The sequence below is a fragment of the Amphiura filiformis genome, chromosome 10 (assembly GCF_039555335.1).
Source record: "Amphiura filiformis chromosome 10, Afil_fr2py, whole genome shotgun sequence".
NCBI classification, from domain to species: domain Eukaryota; kingdom Metazoa; phylum Echinodermata; class Ophiuroidea; order Amphilepidida; family Amphiuridae; genus Amphiura; species Amphiura filiformis.
In genome coordinates, this window is record NC_092637.1 from 11,505,984 (window position 1) to 11,528,303 (window position 22,320).

Here is a 22,320-nt window from a genome sequence, read left to right on the forward strand (position 1 = left end):
AGCAGTACACACAAAACTTGTCTTTGTTGACAAATTTTTTTTTCACCAACGCCCTTTGTTTTATACCGACGGCCAGATAAACCAACGGCCATGATGAGCTACGCCTTACATGTACTCGAGAATTCTAGCTTCAAATTTGCACACGATAGATTCAATGCGTTTTTTGGTTTTTTTGTTTTTGTTTTTTTACGATAATAAAAGATTGAGAATGTGCCAAAAACTTGGGACATGGGTTCCATTAATATGCATGTACTTTAGGATTTTACCACTCTAGATTTTATAAAAGTCATAGAATTGATTAAAAAGCAGTACTTTCGGAATTACTGCATGACTGTGGGCACCAAACCATCGAATTTTTACGTGTACAATGTTAATGTATACACAAATTGTATTGAGTTGAGTAAGCTTAAGCTTACCGTGCTTTATACACACTCACGCTGTCTAAATAAGTTCAGTTCGTAAACATCAAGTTGTTAAACAAAAGTAAATATTGTTAAACGAAAGTACTACGATCTTCTTGATCTTACCTGAACTGACAACACAAATCCGTAGCAATCGGGCGACTTTGGTCATAAATTAACACACAAATTACGTGGAAAGTTATTGCTATACTCACCACACAAACAGGCACACAACACGGCAACCGGCAAGTGACGGCATCGCCAAAGTACGCTGTTCAATATTTGTAAACAAAGTTGAAGACCCCGCTGAAGTGTGTTGACCATATTTGGAGAGTGACGTCATTCACTCTTACGCTGCCTTTAGTTGGATTCATTTTTAACGCATACAAATACGTATGCTGTGTAGACGAGTGATGGGGTTAGTCTAATAAATGGTCTGCGTAACGTCACGTTATAATAAAAAGGTTTAAAATTGTCGGTTTATTTTCCCTGCTAAAACTAGGGTTTCAATGGTTTCTTGTTTGTTATGTTTCTACAATTTAAAAGGTGGGAAAATAATAAAATATTTGAAGCATTTGAAGTAAATCGAGCAGCAATCTACGGTAATTATTGCTAATGCCTACCGCTATATCATTTCAGTATGTTTGTCCCAGTCTTTAGATATAAAATAAATATAAAGTTTGCCAATTGTACTACCTATTATTATTGATCTTTATTTCTTTGTTGTTGTTTATTATCGGTAGGTTGTTTCTAAATATTGTGCTAACGAATTGAGAGAAAACTTCGACATCAAAACTTCTGCCAGTTGGAAGAAATCCTGTTAGAAATGCATTGTGACCGCCATGGGACATAAGGGCTAACATAACGTTCTCCTGCTGCTTAATCTCCTCAATTGGAATAGCTGGAAAAAGAAAAGAAAACGAATAAAATAATCAGAATCAAATGTTTGATTTACAACTTGAACGGGTCAACAGCCCCATCTTGTCTTTGATATGTCGCTAGACGACGAAGGTGTCATCAACAAATCTGAACGAAGCAACGGGTTTCAAAGGATACGTAACGAATGCTTTGGTTTCAAAGTGTTCCATGAATATATCCGATGTTATTGGGGAGAGGGGATTGCCTGACCCTCTTTTTGTTCATAGAATTTCCCTTGCCATTTGAAGTACGTAGATGTGAGGCATAACTTCATAAGTTCTACGATCTCAACGCTTGTCATCAATGGGTACATTAGCGAATAATGAAACCACGTCAAAACTGACCAATAAGTCACCTGGTTGTATGGATATAAGCCCTGCCTTTTCAACAAAATATTGCGAGTTCTTAATGTAGGAAGTGCCTTTCCCTGATGGGTGTCAATATATATCAGCTAGGTGTTTCGCTAGATTGTAGCGAAATTAATTGAGCTGACAATAGGTCTAAGTGGCACATTTTCTTTGTGAATTTTGGGTAGACCATGTAATGCATGGAGACACAGTGTGCTTAGGTGTTAAATGTGATGCCTTTTTGTTCTGTTCCTTCAACTCAGAGATGGCTTTACCTATCTTGCGTTCAGTCAAGGGATAGGGTGGGGTCTTTCTTCATGACATGATAAGTATCGCCTTCAGAAATAAGTTGTTCATTTTCTCTTGGTACTTATCTTTGTCCATAACAACGGTAGGCCATCCCCTGTCTGCTGGAAGGTCAATTATGGAATCATCATTCATTTTAACTCTAGTCACCATATGTCTGCTAAGAACAGTGTTGTCAATACACTGGTTCACAGAGCACTAACTCTGTGTGACATGATGAAGAACATCGAAAAGACGAACTCAAACACATTGAAAAAGCGTTGAACAAGAATGGCTATCCCTCAAACCTCATACACAGGGCAATCAAGAAACAGACAGGAGATCAATCAGAAGTATTGGTGGACGATGAACACAAAGGCGTTACCTTCACGCCATATATCAAAGGTGTAGGCCTACCAGACAAAATATGTCGGTTTCTAAGCCGTGCATGGGTCAAAGCATAATATATAGGTCGGCCAAATTAAGAGACATCCTAAGCCACCCAAAAGATCCTCTGCCCAAGGATCGTGCACCATGTGTGTATACCTTGCAGTTGTGGTGAGCATTAGATAGACCAAACCAAACGACCACTAAAGGTCAGAATATCTGAACACCGAAGAGCCACAAAACAAAAGAAAGAAGAGGGCTCGGCATTAGCTGAACATGCCTGCAAAGAAGGCCATGATCCTCTGTGAGATGAAACAACAAAACTAGCACAAGTTTCCCACTTGGGGATGAGGTTGACCTGTGAAGCGTTGGAAATCGAACTTTAATGAAACTGCTAAATGTATTATAATAGAAATGACGGCAAAGACATCAGTCGTATGTGGCGCTCTCTGTTTTCACTAAACAGCCATCACAAAGCCGTTAATCGTTACCACGTCCGCAATGAAGTGATGCTCGTCGCGCATACAATACATCAATCATCGGTCCGTGAGGGACCAAACCATTCCTGGTAAGCCGTACACTTCTATTACAGAATTTGCAGTCCACATGTTTTCTGTTGACAAGGGACAGTCGTCAGTGTAGAGCTCTATTTCAGAGCCAACAAACCTTTAAAATTAGCACTAGGCAAGATTCTCTGTTGACAAGGGGCAGTCTTTACGCGATTTTGAGAAACTTTAAAGCAAGATTACCGCGATTTCGAGGAAGTTTTAAGCAAGTTTGTGAAACTTTGAGTAACTTTAGATTATTTTGACAATTTTTGACCACTTTAGGCAATTTACACTATGACATGGGGCCTACTTACATTGTTTTGGTGCAAATGGGTCGTCTGCCGCATTGAGAATAAGCATAGGTATCTTGACCATGTGCATTTTACCCGCGGTACAACATTCTTTGTAGAATTCCTTCCAATCTTCGTAACCAAACATTGGCGTTGTAAGGCGAGTATGATACTCACGGGCAGTGCGAGCCTAAAAGAAAATAAGCAAAACGAATGAACAAAAATAGTATCTGCTAAATAATCCGATTATAATCCTCAAGTTTTATGACTTTTTCATTATTAAGGGCCGCTACAGACTCCGAGTATTCACGTAGGATATTTGATGTACCCTTATGTTACGTAGAATACCTAGCAGACATTTATTATCGATTTTACGTCATCAAATATTCGTTATAACTTAAACATTGCTGGAAATAGAATGGGAATATATTAAATAACATAGATATGTTACATTTAATATTCTACGTCGAATAAAAAGTCTGCAGGGTCACTTAAGGGCTGGGTATGAACGTTTGGACAGTATTTATTTTGGGACATTAGAGCACATCAGACATATCGAATTGCATTCTGAATACGAAGATTGTCATTCTGATATCAAATAATTTTGATTTTTGAAATTTGCAATTTAATACACATTTTATGGCAAATCATTAAAAATTGATATTTTTGATATTTAACAGTACTTGAAGTAAACTTTATAAATCTGATGATTTATACTTAAAGTATATGTAGGTGGGATGAAAAGCCGACGATCAATTGAAAATTTTGACCTTTCGTATTGAAGATATGGATTTTTTTCCCAAAACACCAAAAAAATTTGAAAAATATCAAATTTTTATAATTTGTCATAAAATTTGTATTATATTGTGATTTTCAAAAAATGAAAATTATTTGATATCAGAAAGACATGCTTAGTATTCAGAATGCAATTCGATAGGTCAGAGGTGCTCTCATGTCCCACAAAAAATACTGTCGAAACACAATAAACGCTCATTTTAGATCCCTTAAAGCCATAATTATAATTATTAAAATATTTGCTGAAGACGCCCTGAATTTTTTTCAAAATTCTGTTTTTTACATTATTATAATGTACTTAATTAATTGTTCAGTTGGAGCACTGGAGATGAACTCATACAGCATATTCCACCGCATATTCCATTCACTGAAGCAAATTCTTCTTACTTCACGAGGAATCGGCAGAAGCCTAAACACAGTTTGATACTTAGGTACGAGAAAAAATATATGGTGGCATAGACGCTCAATCATGTATGCTGGATACAATGCTGGAGCAGGTCCATTCACAGAGTTGTACCCAATAGTAGAACCCTAACAGAATACGTCACTTGAGAGTTCGAAGGACATGTTTATTCTCTCAGGTCTAGAAATGTCCTTTATAGTTATCCTTTATGGTCTGTTTAAATGCTTATGAAACATCATTTGTGTATCATCAGTTGTGTATCATCAGCATACACATGCCATCTATACCATGGGCTTCCCCCGGGGGGCTTCCATAACAGCTAGTAGTAATAAGTCCTGTGAAACACCATATGCAAAGTCTAGCTGCTTCCTAGATGTTGCCCAATCTGTGACTAACAGTCACAGATCAGCGGGCAACAGGCCTGTAGTTATTAAGCTCTTCCGGGTCCAAGTAACTTTGTTTTGAGACAGGATTCACAACCACATTATTTCAGAGATGGCGTAACATAGACGACAGTAAAAAGACTGACAATCTATGTGAGTGTATGCAGGACATCAGAGAAGTTTTGAGTAGTGGTGTTGGCATCGGATCAATTATGTATTTTGATGATTGAAAAGGGGCGTCATTTAATACCTAAACTAGATCCTCATAAGAGAATTTGTCATCTATGTACTTTAAATATGATTGAGGATGAATTTCATGTTATTATTAAATGCCCATTTTATGATACTTTGCGTAGAGATATGTTGAAAATTTTAACTGATATGTATGATAACTTTGATAATCTGACTGACGATGTTAAATTTATAAAAATAATGAGTGTCACAGATTTTGATAGTTTAAAACCTGTTCTTACTTTTGTAAACTCTGCTTTTGAAGCACGTAGTAACCTAGATGTTTAATAGTTTAGTTTTATAATTTACTTATTCTCTTTTATATTTTCTATATGTGTATCTTTTGTATAACTTGACTGTACCTATTTGTTTGGTGATGTCAATAAAATAACTTGAACTTGAACTATTTTGTTGGAGCTAGCAGTGGCCTACCGTGGCCGCCCCTTCCCCGGGGGGCTGAAGACAATTTAATTTTGCCGCCCCCTCCTCAACAACCCGAAATGGTTGACCCAATTTTTTTTCCGGTCGTTTGAAAAAATGAAGAGCAAAAAAAAAATGTATAGTTCCATTTTTTTTCAGTTTTTAATGCTTTTCAAATTTTTCCGCCCTTTTTTCTTTACTAATTCTTTTTGCCGCCCCTTCTTCTTCCGCCGCCCTTCTTTTTGCCGCCCCTTCTTCTTCCGCCGCCCCTTCGTTTTTGCCGCCCCCTACTTAGACCCCGGGGGCTGGCGCCCCCAAAGGCCCCCCCCCCCCCAAATACGCGCATGGAGGGTACTAATAGTACAAGCTGATCTCAACTTCAGCAGTTGACAAGTTTAAAGAGTAAGAGCTCACTCATATCGATTCCATATCTTTTAAGATATATCCAAACAAAACAAACGCAGTGAATGCGCAACGCTCAGGTACGTCCGCCTAGACGTTGATCCAAACGCCTCAGCACACTTTACAGGTTACAGGTTGTCGATGTCCACTACGGCCCCATATCATACCATAAAGCATTAAACAAAACAGAGACTTTATAGTGTAGTGTGCACACCATAATACATGTATATTCCACAATTGGCAGCCAGGATCATCTTCTCGAGTTTCGTACGGGTTACAACGAAACAACTAGCAATAAGTTCTTTGTTGGTAATTCTCAAGCTAACTTCTCAATATCCACGAGAGCGTAGGCCTACTAAACAACCACCAGGGTTCAAAACTGCAACCTCTTGCACCATAGCTGGTGGGATCTGTTGCGAACAAGCTGGCGGGATCTAATCTGGCGAGCTCATTCGCACACAAACGAACCAAACACCATAAACGCGTGTTTTGACACACAAAACCCCAGCAAACACAAAACGTTTTGGACATCATTCGCAAAAGGTTATAAAAGGTTGTCAGAAAACGTTTAAATGTCGGGTTATATAAAGGATATAAAAACGTTTTAATAACATTCCAAAAACATTCTTGAAAACTTGATACAAAACATTCTAAACAGAATGTTATTTTGGGGTTGAAAAAATATTTTGCGAAAAATGTTTGCCCAAAATATTTTCAATAACGTTTTAAAAACGTTTTCATGACCTTTATATAACCCGACATTTAAATGTTATTAAAAGGTTTTACATTTTAAGAACATTTCTGTGTTTGCTGGGTTCAAATATTTTAACATAATGTTATTTAAGTATTGACACAATATTTGGCAAAAATGTTTGCAAAAATAGTTTGCAATAACATTTTTTGAAAACATTTAAAAATAGTGTGTTTTCATTCATAACGTTTTAAAACGTTATCATGACCTTTATATAACCCGACAGTTTAATGTTAAAAAACGTTTTTACCTAAACCAAAAACCAAAATATAACTTATTTAAAACGTATTTGTGTTTGCTAGGAACAATAAACTAATTGAGTACTAACCTGTAATATACTTGAAATGTCTAAATCCGTATTTTGACTCAGAATGTCTAAATTACTGCAACACATCAATAGAAAATAAACACAAAATCAAACTTTAGCTGAAGTCATCGGGAATTGAAAGCAATTACATTGAGCCTAACTTAAGGGCTGGGGTATGAACGTTTGGACAGTATTTATTGTGGGACATTAGAGCACATCAGACATACCGAATTGCATTCCGAATACGAAGAATGTCCTTCTGATATCAAATAATTTTGATTTTTTGAAATTCGCAATGTAATACACATTTTATGGCAAATCAATAAAATTGATATTTTGATATTTAACAGTACTTGAAGTAAACTTCATAAATCTGATGATTTATACTTAAAGTGTATGTAGGTGGGATGAAAAGCCGACGATCAATTGAAAATTTTGACCTTTCGTATTGAAGATATGGATTTTTCCCAAAAACACCACAAAAATAGGTCTTTTTGGGAATAAATTCCATATCTTCAATGTAAAAGGTCAAAATTGTCAATTGATCGTCGGCTTTTCCTCCCAGCTACATACACTTTAAGAATATATCATTAGATTTATAAAATTTATTTCGAGGACTGTTATATATCAAAAATATCAAATTTTAATAATTTGTCATAAAATTTGTATTATATCGTGAATTTCAAAAATGAAAATTATTTGATATCAGAAAGACATGCTTCGTATTCAGAATGCAATACGATACGTCTGAGGTGCTCTCATGTCCCACAAAAAATACTGTCGAAACGCCATAAACGCTCATTCTAGATCCCTTAAGCGTATACGAAGTATTATATTGTTGGTCGAAGCAGGCAAAAAAATCGATTTTCATTATCTTAATCAATATATTATTGAAAAATAACACTTTGGTGTTTTGCAAAAGTTCATTTTACAAATCATATACTTTGAAACCTTGCTTAATTTATTGTTGTTAATGAGTTATGTACGTTTTATAAAAGTGTTGTTGTTTTAGCCCTCTTTACAACATAACTCAAGAACCACAGGACCTACAAAAGTATATCTGTGATATTTGAATTCTTCTACACGCTCGCTATGAATTGAGCAATGCAATTTTGCTAAAGCTCACTACCATTCGCAAGATGCTGTGAACTACTTTTTTTCTGCTGCTTCGACCAACAATATATCGTATACCCTTAAGAGGCAAAGAGTTACAAATACTTGTTTGCATTGACCTTTTGTGGGCGTGCTAGGCGGGTACGATGAGGGGTATGTGTGATTTGTTTTGGTATTTTAAACAATAAGCTACAAAAAGCATACAAGTAATCAGTAAAAGAAATACACAAACAAACAAACAAAATTAACAAATAAAAAAGGATGAAAGAAACCAAATACTCACGGTAAAACAACGAGCTGGACCAAAGCTTTAGTTAATAATCGGTTCAATAAATGTAAATTGAAAAAGGATTCTATAGAACGTGTAGTTTCAAATGCTTCAAATAGTACTGAATTCAGCATAGCTGCCTGTAGATGGCTGTCTTCTCCATAATGTGACAAGTAATGAAATAACGTGATCCTATGGGGAGAAATATTGATGGCGAGTTAAAATGGGTTCAAAAATATGAGTAGTAAAAGGCATGCCAGAAAAGGTGAGTGGAATAAGGCGTCTTTCTGCCTATATTGTGCTAATTATTTTGTTGAATATCAGCAAGTTCTTCAGGAGAGTTAAGGGCGCATAACCATCCATCATCATCATCAACAACCAATTAAAACCAACCATCGTCATCATCATCATCATCACCATCATCACCATCACCATCACCATCATCATCATCATCAACCATACATAATCATAATCAATTATCCATAATCATCCTTAACAACCAACCATCGTCATCATCATCATCATCATCATCATCATCATCATCAACATCAACAACAACCAAATATCATTATTAACATCCATCAATCATTATTAACCATCCATCATCATCATCAACCATTATCATTAACATCAACAACATCTATCATCATCATCATCATCAACCATCCATCATCATTAATATTCGTCCATTATCATCATCAATAACATCTATCATCATCATCATCATCATCATCATCATCATCATCATCATAATCATCATCATCATCAACCATCCATCATCATTAACATCCATCAATCATCATCAACCATCCATCATCATCAACCATACATCAACATCCATCAATCATCATCAACCATCCTTCAATCATCATCAACAATCCATCATCATCATCAACCATCCATCATCATTATTCTTTTCAATTATATTAAGGGCTGGGGTATGAACGTTTGGACAGTATTTATTTTGGGACATTAGAGCACATCAGACATATCGAATTGCATTCTGAATACGAAGAATGTCATTCTAATATCAAATAATTTTGGTTTTTGAAATTCGCAATTTAATACACATTTTATGGCAAATCATTAAAATTGATATTTTTGATATTTAACAGTACTCGAAGTAAACTTTATAAATCTGATGATTTATACTTAACGTGTATGTAGGTGGGATGAAATGCCGACGATCAATTGAAAATTTTGACCTTTCGTATTGAAGATATGGATTTTTTTCCCAAAACACCAAAAAAATTAGGTCTTTTTGGGAAAAAATCTATATCTTCAATATGAAAGGTCAAATTGTCAATTGACCGTCGGCTTTTCCTCCCTGCTACATACACTTTAAGAATATATCATTAGATTTATATAATTTACTTCGAGGACTGTTATATATCAAAAATATCAATTTTTTATAATTTGTCATAAAATTTGTATTATATTGTGATTTTCAAAAAGGAAAATTATTTGATATCAGAAAGACATGCTTCGTATTCAGAATACAATTCGATAGGTCTGAGGTGCTCTCATGTCCCACAAAAAATACTGTCGAAACACAATAAACGCTCATTTTAGATCCCTTAATCAACTTAGACTTACGCTCCCGCTGAAAACCCTTCTGCTATCAAGGGTACTCTAGGGTATGATGCTCTGATGTGTGATATGACTAAACGTGTGTCTTCTGACTTGGTCATTGCGAACGTACGAGGAGTCTGAAAAGAGACCGTATTTTTTACAACTGGGGGCCGTTTCACAAAGATCGATTGTGTGTGGTGAATCAATAAGCCAAATCGGCATTGAAATGTGCATTGCATTGTGGGACAGTTTTTGCAGTTTTGGGACACTTTGCCCTCTGACCTATCAGGATTTTTTTGTGTGTGCGTATATATAAAATATTATTCAAAATGTTTTACAAAAATAAAAATTGTTCAAAAAACATGACTATTTCATAAATTAAGTATTTAGATTAATTATTGTTAATGGTGTTACGAGTCGTACTTGACTCAAGGCCAAAATCACCTTTTACCCGAACTCACACGAATGCACAACACAAATACACTGTTTGATTAAGCTAACAAAATCTAAGTCTTTAATTGAAAGTAATATATGATTGGTACAATATATGACAACAAATGCACATACAAAAATAATCACACAATCACAATAATGTTTTAACATATTAGTACTTAGCCAGCATCCTTCTTCTTAAAGATAACACTCTTGCAATGTTCTGGACGGCTAATGTATATATCCTTAATCACTTGTCCTGCGAAAATCAGCGAAGTCCATTGTACACTTGCATTTATAAATCATTGCGTATAAAATCCTCACACGAAAATGGTGCTGCTTTCTCCCAAATACTAAACTCCTTGCGTCGTTCTCCAAACACGTTTATAACCCATTGCGCAGTTCCCCAAATACTAACATGACTAAGCTCCTTGCGCCGTTCTCCAAAAACGTTTATAATTCCTTGTGCCGTTCTCCAAACAAATACTAAACTCCGTGTGCCGTTCTCCAATACTAAACTCCTTGCGCAGTTCTCCAAATCTCTTTACTCCTTGCGCAGTTCTTCTACTTGACAGGCTTAGTAGCTTTGAATCAATTATCAGCATGACGACGAAGATCACAATAAATCCCTCCTTTTGGGGATGTCTCCACACTATCTTCTCCGTTCAGCGGCTAAATATTTAAATAGAGCACCTTCGCTATAATTCCAATGCTGATTCAATATTCAACTTTGTGAATATTTTTGCTGCATAATACACACAGCTCACTGCTTCATAATAATCAAATGTCTGTGTCATAAACCTGTTGACATTTTCTTTTATAGCAACCAAAACCCACATATATTAATAGGCCATTCTATCATATTACAACACTTCCTGTGGGTGATTCCCAAATCTTATCCATTTCACAATCCAAGGGATTTTCCCAAGATTATAAATAAAGAGAATCTTCTAGAGATGAAGAGGGGTTCCCCCAAAACAATCTAAAACTAGATATGATTCAATTTGTTTTGATCACTTGATGAGTGAAAGGGAATTCCCCTAAACATGCCATAACACACACACACTCTTTCATGATTACTTCCAAGGTTTATTCCCTGGTCTCATATTTCTCATGACATACATTCAACTTGTAAACAAATTTAAACAATTAAATTAAATTACTGAAGGCACATCACAATGGTAACATTGTTACAATAATAAATAAATGAATTATAGTTACAACAATTTCCCCGATATGTCAGAGGTCAAAGTGAACCAAAACTGCTCACAACAACCGGAAGTTACAATGCCAATTGGGCTTATCAAATCAAATTTATTTCCATGTCATATTACAAATATAAACATTATACATGTAAGTCAATACATTATATTAATGAAGAATGAGAAAAAAATGTTATTTTGACATGGAGGAGCCGTTCGAAAGGCCAACAGTGAACGACCCCTTAGTTACGCTACGTTACGTTGCATTACATTACAGTACATGTATAACTTAAATTAATTCTACCACAAACATGAGAAGAAAAAAGAGATAATGCCTTAAGCCTAATATAGATGATATTACAGATATAATCAACCAAATCAACTGAAAATGCAATATATAAACATGAAAGTAAAAAGCCTGGACCCACGAAAAAATACTAATTATTATAAGTTCGATCGTAAATCTTTGTGAAATTGGGCAAAGAAAGAAAAAAACATTAAAAGGAACATGCAAATCAACTGCAAATCGGCGTACTAGTAACTTCACAGAAAGCTTATCTAAAAAGCGAGTATCTCGCAATTTTGACGGCTTCCAAATCTCAATAATTTATTAGTAGAATAATTATAGTAACTAGAGTACCTGTGACACTTAATTAATTATAATTTTTTGTAATTCATAATTCAGTGTCATGTAGTATTGCAATGAAGGACTTAATGCACAACAGCACTTAAATGGATAAAATAACAATAATTACCTTAAAAGGGGAAACCCGTTTTAAACTATTTAACTATAGATTTTAAAAGGGGTGGTCATTTTTTTTCAGAAGGGGGGTTATTCATAAATAATTATGTAAAGATTCGCTTTAATGATGCACATGGGCTCCTCTGCCTTAGGGGAAAAATTCACGTTAATCAACACATAACAAAAATTATCATAAGCCATTTTAGGATAGGTTAGAACAATAAAAAAAAGTTACCTTTAATTTGGTCTGTCCTAGACCTCTGTTGTTAAAAACAACTACTCTATAACCTAGTTCTAGTGCTGCTATAACCATGCGTTTTATATAATCTTCCTCGCTGGAACCTGAAAGATCCAAGGCATAGGTTAGAATTAGGTCATGTGTAAAAACTCACTCCCGAAAAGAGTGATTCACTTATATATAAAAAAAAAAGGAGTGAAATGTGTTTTTTTACTTTAAAACCATGCACTCAAAAAAGTGAAAACCTCTCTTTAAGAGTGAATTTTAACTCTTTCAAGGAGTTAAATGAAGGACAACTCTAAAAACGTGTTGTCCTTCATTCAACTCCTTGAACGAGTTGAAATTCACTCTTTTAGAGTGGTTTTCACTCTTTTTTGAGTGGTTTTAAAGTAAAAAAACACATTTCACTCATTTTTGAGTGGTTTTATAAGTGAATCACTCTTTTGGGGAGTGAATTTTTCACTCTTTTACATTTAAAGAGATATATAAATAAACATTTATTAGAGTAACGGTAGTTACCTGCTAGTCCTGGTATTATGATAACGATGGGTCGTTCTGAGGTCTCGTACGGGCTACCGTCATCATTGTCTGCCCAATCTATGGCAATTTCACCACCATCGGGAGTGTGAACCATTTCTCTAAAGAATTAAAAAGAGTAAATCAAACAGTGTTAATCGTACTTGGCTTGCTTTTGTTAAAACTAAACAACATTACTAAGAAAAAGATACCGTAGATCGTTTTGACGTCTCGTAAGGGCTGCCGTCAACGTTGACTGTGCAACACTATGCCCCTGTCAAACTTTCCTGCCGATACCACTTACTGCTTATTTACTTCTGCGCAATTATATATTCGGGGAAGAAAGCCCTTTTTTTTAAATACAGGAGGAAACCGACGTACCTGGCCAGAACATGCGAGAGCGATGGACTAATCAAATGCAACCGGCTCAGAAACTGCCAGGGCTCGAATCAGGCACCTAAAGTGGTACAAAGCTAGGACATAACCGCACCCGCTTCCTAAGCCTTATTTAAGAGATTACTTAAGGGCTGGGGTATGAACGTTTGGACAGTATTTATTTTGGGACATTAGAGCACATCAGACATATCGAATTGCATTCTGAATACGAAGAATGTCATTCTGATATCAAATAATTTTGATTTTTGAAATTCGCAATTTAATACACATTTTATGACAAATCATTAAAAATTGATATTTTTGATATTTAACAGTACTTGAAGTAAACTTTATAAATCTGATGATTTATACTTAAAGTGTATGTAGGTGGGATGAAAAGCCGACGATCAATTGAAAATTTTGACCTTTCGTATTGAAGATATGGATTTTTTCCCAAAACACCCAAAAAATTAGGTCTTTTTGGAAAAAAAATCCATATCTTCAATATGAAAAGTCAAAATTTTCAATTGACCGTCGGCTTTTCCTCCCTGCTACATACACTTTAAGAATATATCATTAGATTTATATAATTTACTTCGAGGACTGTTATATATCAAAAATTTGAAAAATATCCATTTTTATAATTTGTCATAAAATTTGTATTATATTGTGATTTTAAAAAATGAAAATTATTTGATATCAGAAAGACATGCTTCGTATTCAGAATGCAATTCGATAGGTCTGAGGTGCTCTCATGTCCCACAAAAAATACTGTCGAAACGCCATAAACGTTCATTTTGGATCCCTTAAGGTTAGCAACTATTTTAAACTATTGCGATTTGGTAGTTCAGAGCATCTTGCGAATGGTAGTGAGCTTTGGCAAACATTGCATTGATCATTTCATAGCGAGCGTGTAGAAGAATTCAAATATCACAGATATACTTTTGTAGGTCCTGTGGTTCTTGAGTTATGTTGTCAAGAGGGCTGAAACAACAACACTTTGTAAAACGTACATAACTCATTAGCAACAATAAATCAAGCACGTTTGTTAAAGTATTATGATAATGTAGAATGAACTTTTGCAAAACATCAAAGTGTTATTTTTCAATAATATTGATTTAAAAATGAAAATCGAGTTGTTGTTATTTTGTTTGTTTTGTTTTTGGCTGCTTCGACCAACAATACGTCGTGTACCCGTAAAATCCGAATTAAAGTTAAGTTTGGTGAGTTTTGCATGTTTTGAGTTCAAATTATGTCACGATGTCCTTACCGTCTATAGTCAACGCTCACAATATTCATTGTATTAAGAATGCCTTGTGCTATCGTTTGCAGTCGTCCTGAAAAACACCACACTGTTGGCCAAAACCTCTCAGAAAGTGTCGGCATATTCGTTGTCATAAAGGTCCGCAGTTTTTCATTCTTGCATATGAAGACCGGTCTCTATAATTACCAATAATAAATAAATAATATTAAATAGACATTATATGCAGAACATCCTCATTTATTTTAGTGAGCGCGTAATTTTGAAGACAACATTTAAAATAAAATGACACAAAAACATAATACAAATTACAACCTGCAGCCTCATTAAGGTTATTACTTATTTTAAACTGTTGTGATTTGGTAGTTCGCAGCAGTTTTTGGCAAAAAGTGCATTGCTCAATTCATAGCGAGCGTGTAGAAGAGTTAAAATATCACAGAGATACTTTTATAGGTGCTGCGGTTCTTGAGTTACGTTGTAAAGAGTGCTGAAACAACAACACTTTTGTAAAACGTACATAACTCATTAACAACAATAAATTAAGAAAGTTTTCAATAATATATTGATCTAGATAATGAAAATCAATTTTTAGGTTGCTTCGACCAACAATACTTCGTCTACCCTTAATACTTCTCATACATTCTGCTGACATGGTTGTAATTTGTATATATTTCTGTAAATGTGATTTGACAGCCTTCTTGCATGATAATAAAGAGCTTATAATATCATTCAAACGTAAAATACCTTGAATATTTACATTACATTTTTAACTGTTACTTTTTTACTAGTAACTTACTTTATCATAGATGTATACTTACATTTACCGCTGTTAATAAGTAATATGTCATGTATAAGAGAAATATAAGCCCGACGAATCCCCCAAACAGCCCAAAGTTGTCCAGTATGTGCATGTTTTAGGGGGGCGGGAGAATATCTGCGTAAGAATGAGCGTCGTGTTGGTAATCAAACTGCGACCAAAATAGATACTGGAAAATAATAGATATGGAAATATTATGTCTGAAATAAATAGATTTAATGGGCTGTTCCAATTGAAATCTATACACCCTATCCATTTGTGCATATGCTATGTTCAGAACTGGAAAGAATATTCCACAAGGAAACGGAAGGAAGAAATTTGCCATTTTAAGATTGTAATTTCTCTGTGAAAGTGGCTCTGGTGGTTTGGACATCAATACCTGGAGATCTTGAGTTCTCTGGACCGGTATTCAGCAGGTAGCAATATAGCTGAATGCTTATCTTCAGTAGATAGCAAACTGTTTTCTTCAGCAGATAGCTAAATTATTATCTTTAGTATAGCTAAATGCTATTTTCAGTAGATGGCAACATGTTATTTTCAGCAGCTAGTTGAATGCTATCTCCAGTAGATAGCAAAATACAGCATCACCAGATCGCTGATGTTATAAACTTCCTTAAAGGCTTAATGTACGATTTCCTTCAAATTTTAAATTTGTCAATATACTCAAAATGCTGAAATAATACTAGTGATAATGATCGGGAATGGTTTCTGTCCATTTTGAGCTGAAATAACGAGGTAACGTGAAAGAAACACTGCTTGTTATTTTGGCCGTTTAACACGCAGTTCTATGGGCGGACATAAAGTCATAATTTCTTGAATTATGATTTTATGTCGAACTTTGCTCTGTTTACCTACAAACACAACAAATTTGGCTGATTCCATTTAGGTGCAAGTTGTGACATGTGTAAACATTACAAATATGCAAAAACAAATTCATATTATAAGATCGTACCGTACATTATGACTTTTTAAAGTATATATTAAAATATATACTGGTTCATATGGTTTAGATTTCAATGGAGTCACCCATTCATATCCCAGGCCAGTTTAATCTTCACACTCCATGGGTGAATGATTAAGGTCAAGTCTTCATTGGGGATGTATGGATTCCAACTAGAATAGCCCAATGCGGAGCGATCACCGTTTTTATTATTTATGAAATTTAAATTGTAAATGCAAATCGATATTCAACAGTAAAAATTAATTGACAGATGACGAGGTTTTTAATTATGTATAGAAATATAAGTGCAACAACAAAAATATCTCGTTGTAATTATTGCTGTGAACAATGGGACATTCCATTTGAAAGCCATACTCCCCTTGTGGAAGATTTAGCTGAAGTCTTCCATAGAGGGCGTAAAGGTTTCAAATAGAATTGGGCAACTTCCTTTCGGTCCCTACTCACTCCGGTTGACGAGATAGAGGTAAAGCTATATTCAGGGGAGTCCCGGGGAGGGGGCACTCCAACTTTGGAGGTGACGCGTATGTAGGGTTGTTAAGACCCCCTTTTTCAGCATCGCTGTCACCCAAAGACCCAATATTTTTTACGAACACATGCTCTGTCACCTAAAGACCCCCTATTTTTTCCATTTGATCTGTCACCCAAAGACCGTTACAAGTTCAATTTGAACAGCAACTTTCATTTATCACTGATTTTGTTACTTATTTTGAAAAAACAAAGAAATTTGAAGCCATTTAGAACTAGAAAATCGATTTTCGAGGTTCCTGTAGCGCTGTTTCGGTTCTCACCCAAAGATTCCATTAAAAAAACGTCATGTTCTCACCCAATGACCCCATATTTTTTACATTTTGCCCTCACCGAAAGCCAAAAATCATGCTCTCACCCAATGACCCCATATTTTTTACATTTTGCTCTCACCGAATGCCCCTTATTGCGATAATGCCAGCCCTACACCTATTTTAAATCGAAGTGCCCTCCCCCCCCCCCCGGAGGGGAGTATGGAATTCAAAATAATTGTGTGCCAATTCCGTTTGGCCACAAAATGACTGTGGCCAATTCCGTTTGCAAAACATACCCCCTCTGTAAGACTTTTTTTCTTCCACACAGGGTATGGCAGAATTCAAATGGAATAACCCATTACACTCCTTTCATTACAGAACGGTCAACTGCATATCCGTCAATACACGCTTTTTCAATGGGAAATGAACTTTGCTGCTTGGATGATGTCACGATGAGGTTAGCATTTATTCCGTATTGAAAAGCGTGTACTGACGGATATGCAGTCGACCGGCCTCTTAGATTGAAAATTATACGATAGAATGTGACCTGTATCTCATCCTAATATTAGGCCGAGTAAAAAAAAAACATGTTTCTCGTCCGCGCCCTCCTCCTTTTTTGAAGATTTCTTTTTATTTTGTAAACTTTCAGTTATAACCTTGTTGAAAAAGATGTTTCAGAAGTTGAAACTTAATTTTACGGCTTTGTAAATGCATACATCATTTAAGAAGAGTTTTGTCGAATACACAAAAATATGATGCCAAATACAGGTATTTAGCGTCGTTTTCCAATAAAAAATAGAAAATAAAAAGCCCCTCATCCTCATAATTTTTAAAAACCCGGACGAGAAACATATTTTTATTTTTACTTGGCCTTACTGATGAGTATTGAATGTTATGTAATATGAAATCATCCAAACTGGTTGGTTGTCGATTTACCACGCGGCAAAATACGATATAATCAAGCAAAATGAGTCACATGTCGCTGTAACAGTTTGGAGAAGAAACAGACAAAAAACTGTTGAATTTCTTTTGTATTTTTGTTTGCAACGACATCTCCAGAATAGGCCTAAGTCAAAATTTGCCGGAATTTGCAGCATATTAAAAACAGGGGTCCCAGCAAACACAAAACGTTTTCGACATCATTCGCAAAAGGTTATAAAAGGTTGTCAGAAAGCGTTTAAATGTCGGGTTATATAAAGGGTATATTAAGAGTATAAAACGTTTTCATACCCTTAAAAAAATTTTGATAATCTACTGCTCAGCAAACAAAAATGTTTTACAAAAACGTTTAAATGTCGGGTTATATAAAGGGTATAAAAACGTTTTAATAACATTCCAAAAACATTCTTGAAAACTTGATACAAAACATTCTAAACAGAATGTTATTTTGGGGTTGAAAAAATATTTTGCGAAAAATGTTTGCCTAAAATATTTTCAATAACGTTTTAAAAACGTTTTCATGACCTTTATATAACCCGACATTTAAATGTTATTAAAAGGTTTTTAAAAAATCATTTTAAGAACATTTCTGTGTTTGCTGGGTTCAAATATTTTAACATAATGTTATTTAAGTATTGACACAATATTTGGAAAAAAATGTTTGCAAAATAGTATACAATAACATTTCTTGAAAACATTTAAAAATATTGTTGTAGTGTGTTTTCATACAAAACGTTTTAAAACGTTATCATGACCTTTATATAACCCGACATTTTAATGTTATTAAAACGTTTTTACCTAAACCAAAGGCCAAAATATAACTTATTTAAAACGTTTTTGTGTTTGCTGGGAAGTATGTAAATTAATTGGCCGGGGGGGGGGGGCAAAATAAAAATTTCAGGGCAAAGACAAAACAAATTTTTCGGTTGCATCATTTTGACCCGGTATTATCGGTGTCATAATAGAGAGAGATACATATAGAAGTCTTAGCGCTTTCAAAGAGGATTTTTATTTGGACAATGTGGGCACGTTGCGCGCAAAACAATTGTATTTTTCAACGGAGAGGTGGGCACTCAACTTTAGAAGTGACGGTATATGCTTGTCAATAGCCCCCCCCACTCTTTTAAGTCAAATATACCCGATGACTTTTTTAAAAAGTCATCCCCGATGAGCCCCTTTTTAAAGTGCGGCTACGTAATGACCAGCCTGTTTTGGTAGCATCAAAATGCTACACAATATTGTGGACACTTTCAAATTCTCTTATATCAGCAATTTTGCATTGTAAATTTGGAAAATTTGGAACAAGAAATAAAGCTTTGCTTTATTTTATATTTTTAGTTTAAAAATGTTCCCCTTTTTCATTTTGTTTGTACCAAATGACCCCCCACCCCCAGTACGTTTTATACACTGCAAAAACAAGTGTTAATACATTAACACTATTTGAGCAACACTTTTTAAACATGTTAAACCGTTAATGTGTTAAAATATTAACATTTGTGTTAAAATATTAACAATTATGTGTTAAAATATTAACACTTTTACACTTTTATTAACACATTAACACTGTGATTAAATGAGGATGCTCATTTTTAAATGCTTTAACACGTTAACACCACTTTCCAAAAACAAGTGTTAATATATTAAGTGTTACTTTTTAAACACGTTAAACCGTTAATGTGTTCAAATATTAACATTTGTGTTTATATTTTAACACACAATTGTTAATATTTGAACATAAATGTTAATATATTAACGGTTTAACATGTTTAAAAAGTGTTGCTCAAATAGTGTTAATCTATTAACACTTGTTTTTGCAGTGTACTTCGCGGCGACGACGCCGGTACACGTACCTGTAAAGATGAGTGCCACCCAACCCCGGTACTTTGGACTATTTTGGCCCATGATGGCGTGAACTGTGGTGGGAAGCAGGATCCTTGCCCCTTTTCTTTTCCTTTCAAAAGTTTTGTCAGAGCATGCGCGTATTTTTTTTGGGGGGGGGGGGCTTTGGGGCGCGAGCCCACGGGGTAAAAGCAGGGGCGGCCAAAACGAAGGGGCGGCGAAAGAAGAAGGGGCGGCAAAAACAGGGGCGGCAAAAACGAAGGGCCGCAAAATGAATTAGTAAAGAAAAAAAAAATTGGGACAACCTTTTCGGGCTGTTGGGGAAGGGGCGGCAACATCGAATTTTCTTCAGGCCCCCGGGGTAGGAGCGGCCACGGTACGCCACTGCAGAGGGACATTTATGGACACTTTTCTCTTTCATTTTTTTTTGTCAGGAGGACTCGCTGCCCTACCTTCACCCGGTTGGCTACGCTACTGAGTATACATGTACCGGTATTATATGAGCTTATATGAGTAAGAAAATGCTTTTAAAAATTGAACTAATGCGACAAATGACTGAGTTTGTTTAAATGCTCATCTCTCTAATTAAATTGAGCGGCAGCATATAATACTATGATTAAAATGGGTCAGACTATATTTAGCTATAGCATCATCAGGTTGCTATGGCAACAACTTAAAAGGGAATCGCCATTAATATTTCGATTAGTAACAATGCCCAGGCATAATTAATGTTATACATGCACTGTCCAATGCATGAAACCTTTTAGAAAAATATTTCTTAAACCTGATGGAAAAAAATACCATGAATTTATTCATAATAAAATGGAAACTTTCACATTAATTGTGTCTTGTTCTTAGCAAAATGTCATGTAATGTGTTTACATAGTTATAACAACAAAATAATGTTTAGTCATATTTATGTGAACAAATTTGAAAATATTTTGATACTAATTTATATACGCAAGATGAACAGAATCAATAAAAAGCAGTTATATCACTTATCAGTAATATCGAAGAAAATTTAATTTTGACAGAGATAGTGTATAATATTCTTTGAGAATGCAAAGTAGGGGTGGGGGTGGGTGTGTTCATCTACTAGCGTTTGTGGGGATTTCCCAATACGCGCTACCATACAGATCTATATCAGTCCTATACTTCAGAGTATTATGATTTAATATAGGCCTACCGATGCCTAAAATTGTTTCCACTGATATTCCTTTGCAAACTAAATTTGCAAAGGAGAATTGCTTGATTGAAACACCTAGTCCTATTTAGTAAAACATTAACAGCGAAGACGTTCTCTGCATATTTAGATATACATGTCCGGGATACATGTATGCCTAGGTTTTTTCATTCATAAAAAAAATAAAGTCTATACCTAAAATCTGTTTGACATAGTAACGCTCATAATTTACACACCAACTGCAAACCCCTACTTATATTTCAACACGAATCATGATCATAAAAAGACTAACCTGACATGATAAATGAAATAACTTTATATATCAAGTATAAATGTGCACCCATAATACAATAGAATACAACTTACGATACATGTTCAAAGGCGCTATACGAATAACTAGTTAGCAAATATTACTGAAAATCGAACACACTTACCTATATAGTCAGCAAATATGTAAAAGTCACTTTAATTTATGTACGCTTCCAACTACCATGAAAGATATGTTCAAAATGGTATAAATTCCACAGAATACTATTGCATATTATTCTGTGTACGCCTCAATGACAGAGCCTTCTTTTTCAATGCTTGATTACGCATGATAAATGAAAATGCATTGAATATGAAAGCTTGCTGTTCCGTGTCAATAGGCATAAAAAGGAAGTCCATAAAACACCGGTATTGGTAAAAATATCATAACGTACTTACGTAAATACTGGTATTACTATTATAGTGTACCTGGTAAGCAAGTTAGGGGCCATACAGACTCCAAATGGTCGACGTAGAATATTCGATGTAACACGTCTTCTATTCCCATCCCAGCAAACACAAAAACGTTTTAAATAAGTTATACGTTGGCTTTTGGTTTAGGTAAAAACGTTTTAATAACATTAAAATGTCAGGTTATATAAAGGTCGTGAAAACATTTTAAAACGTTTTGTATGAAAACACTACAACAATATTTTTAAAACGTTTTCAAAATGTTATTGTAAACTATTTTTGCAAACATGTTTGGCAAATATTTTGTCAACACTTTTAAGTGTTTAAAAATAACATTATTTTAAACTATTTGCGCACAGCAAACACAAAACTGTTCTTAAAATGTTTTTTCAAAACTACCTTTTAATAACATTTAAATGTCGGGTTATATAAAGGTCATGAAAACGTTTTAAAACGTTTTGTATGAAAACCCACTTCAACAATATCTTTAAAATGTGT

At 34.9% G+C, this 22,320-nt stretch overlaps 1 protein-coding gene across 1 annotated transcript; it reads right to left on the reverse strand.

The window, feature by feature from the left end:
- Positions 1–752: 752 nt before the first annotated feature.
- LOC140162497 (phospholipase ABHD3-like) lies at positions 753–21,882 on the reverse strand. Its single transcript, XM_072185737.1, has 10 exons — positions 21,540–21,882; positions 15,406–15,573; positions 14,597–14,766; positions 12,955–13,073; positions 12,433–12,539; positions 9,846–9,958; positions 8,265–8,441; positions 6,890–6,944; positions 3,201–3,366; positions 753–1,302 (listed from the first exon to the last, which is right to left on the reverse strand). The coding sequence occupies exons 2-10, from the start codon at positions 15,496–15,498 to the stop codon at positions 1,094–1,096; spliced, it is 1,209 nt and encodes a 402-aa protein (XP_072041838.1). The 5' UTR covers positions 15,499–15,573; positions 21,540–21,882; the 3' UTR covers positions 753–1,093.
- Between the last annotated feature and the right edge of the window lie 438 nt (positions 21,883–22,320).

What these genes read in the sequence shown, in the direction of transcription:
- LOC140162497 (XM_072185737.1), bottom strand. Translation starts at nt 15,498, where the DNA reads ATGCACATACTGGACAACTTTGGGCTGTTTGGGGGATTCGTCGGGCTT. An exon ending in ACTTATTAACAGCGGTAAAT is followed by an intron (nt 14,767 to 15,405) that starts GTAAGTATACAT and finishes TGGTAATTATAG; the next exon opens with AGACCGGTCTTCATATGCAA. An exon ending in ACATTTCAAGTATATTACAG is followed by an intron (nt 3,367 to 6,889) that starts GTTAGTACTCAA and finishes ATTTTCTTTTAG; the next exon opens with GCTCGCACTGCCCGTGAGTA.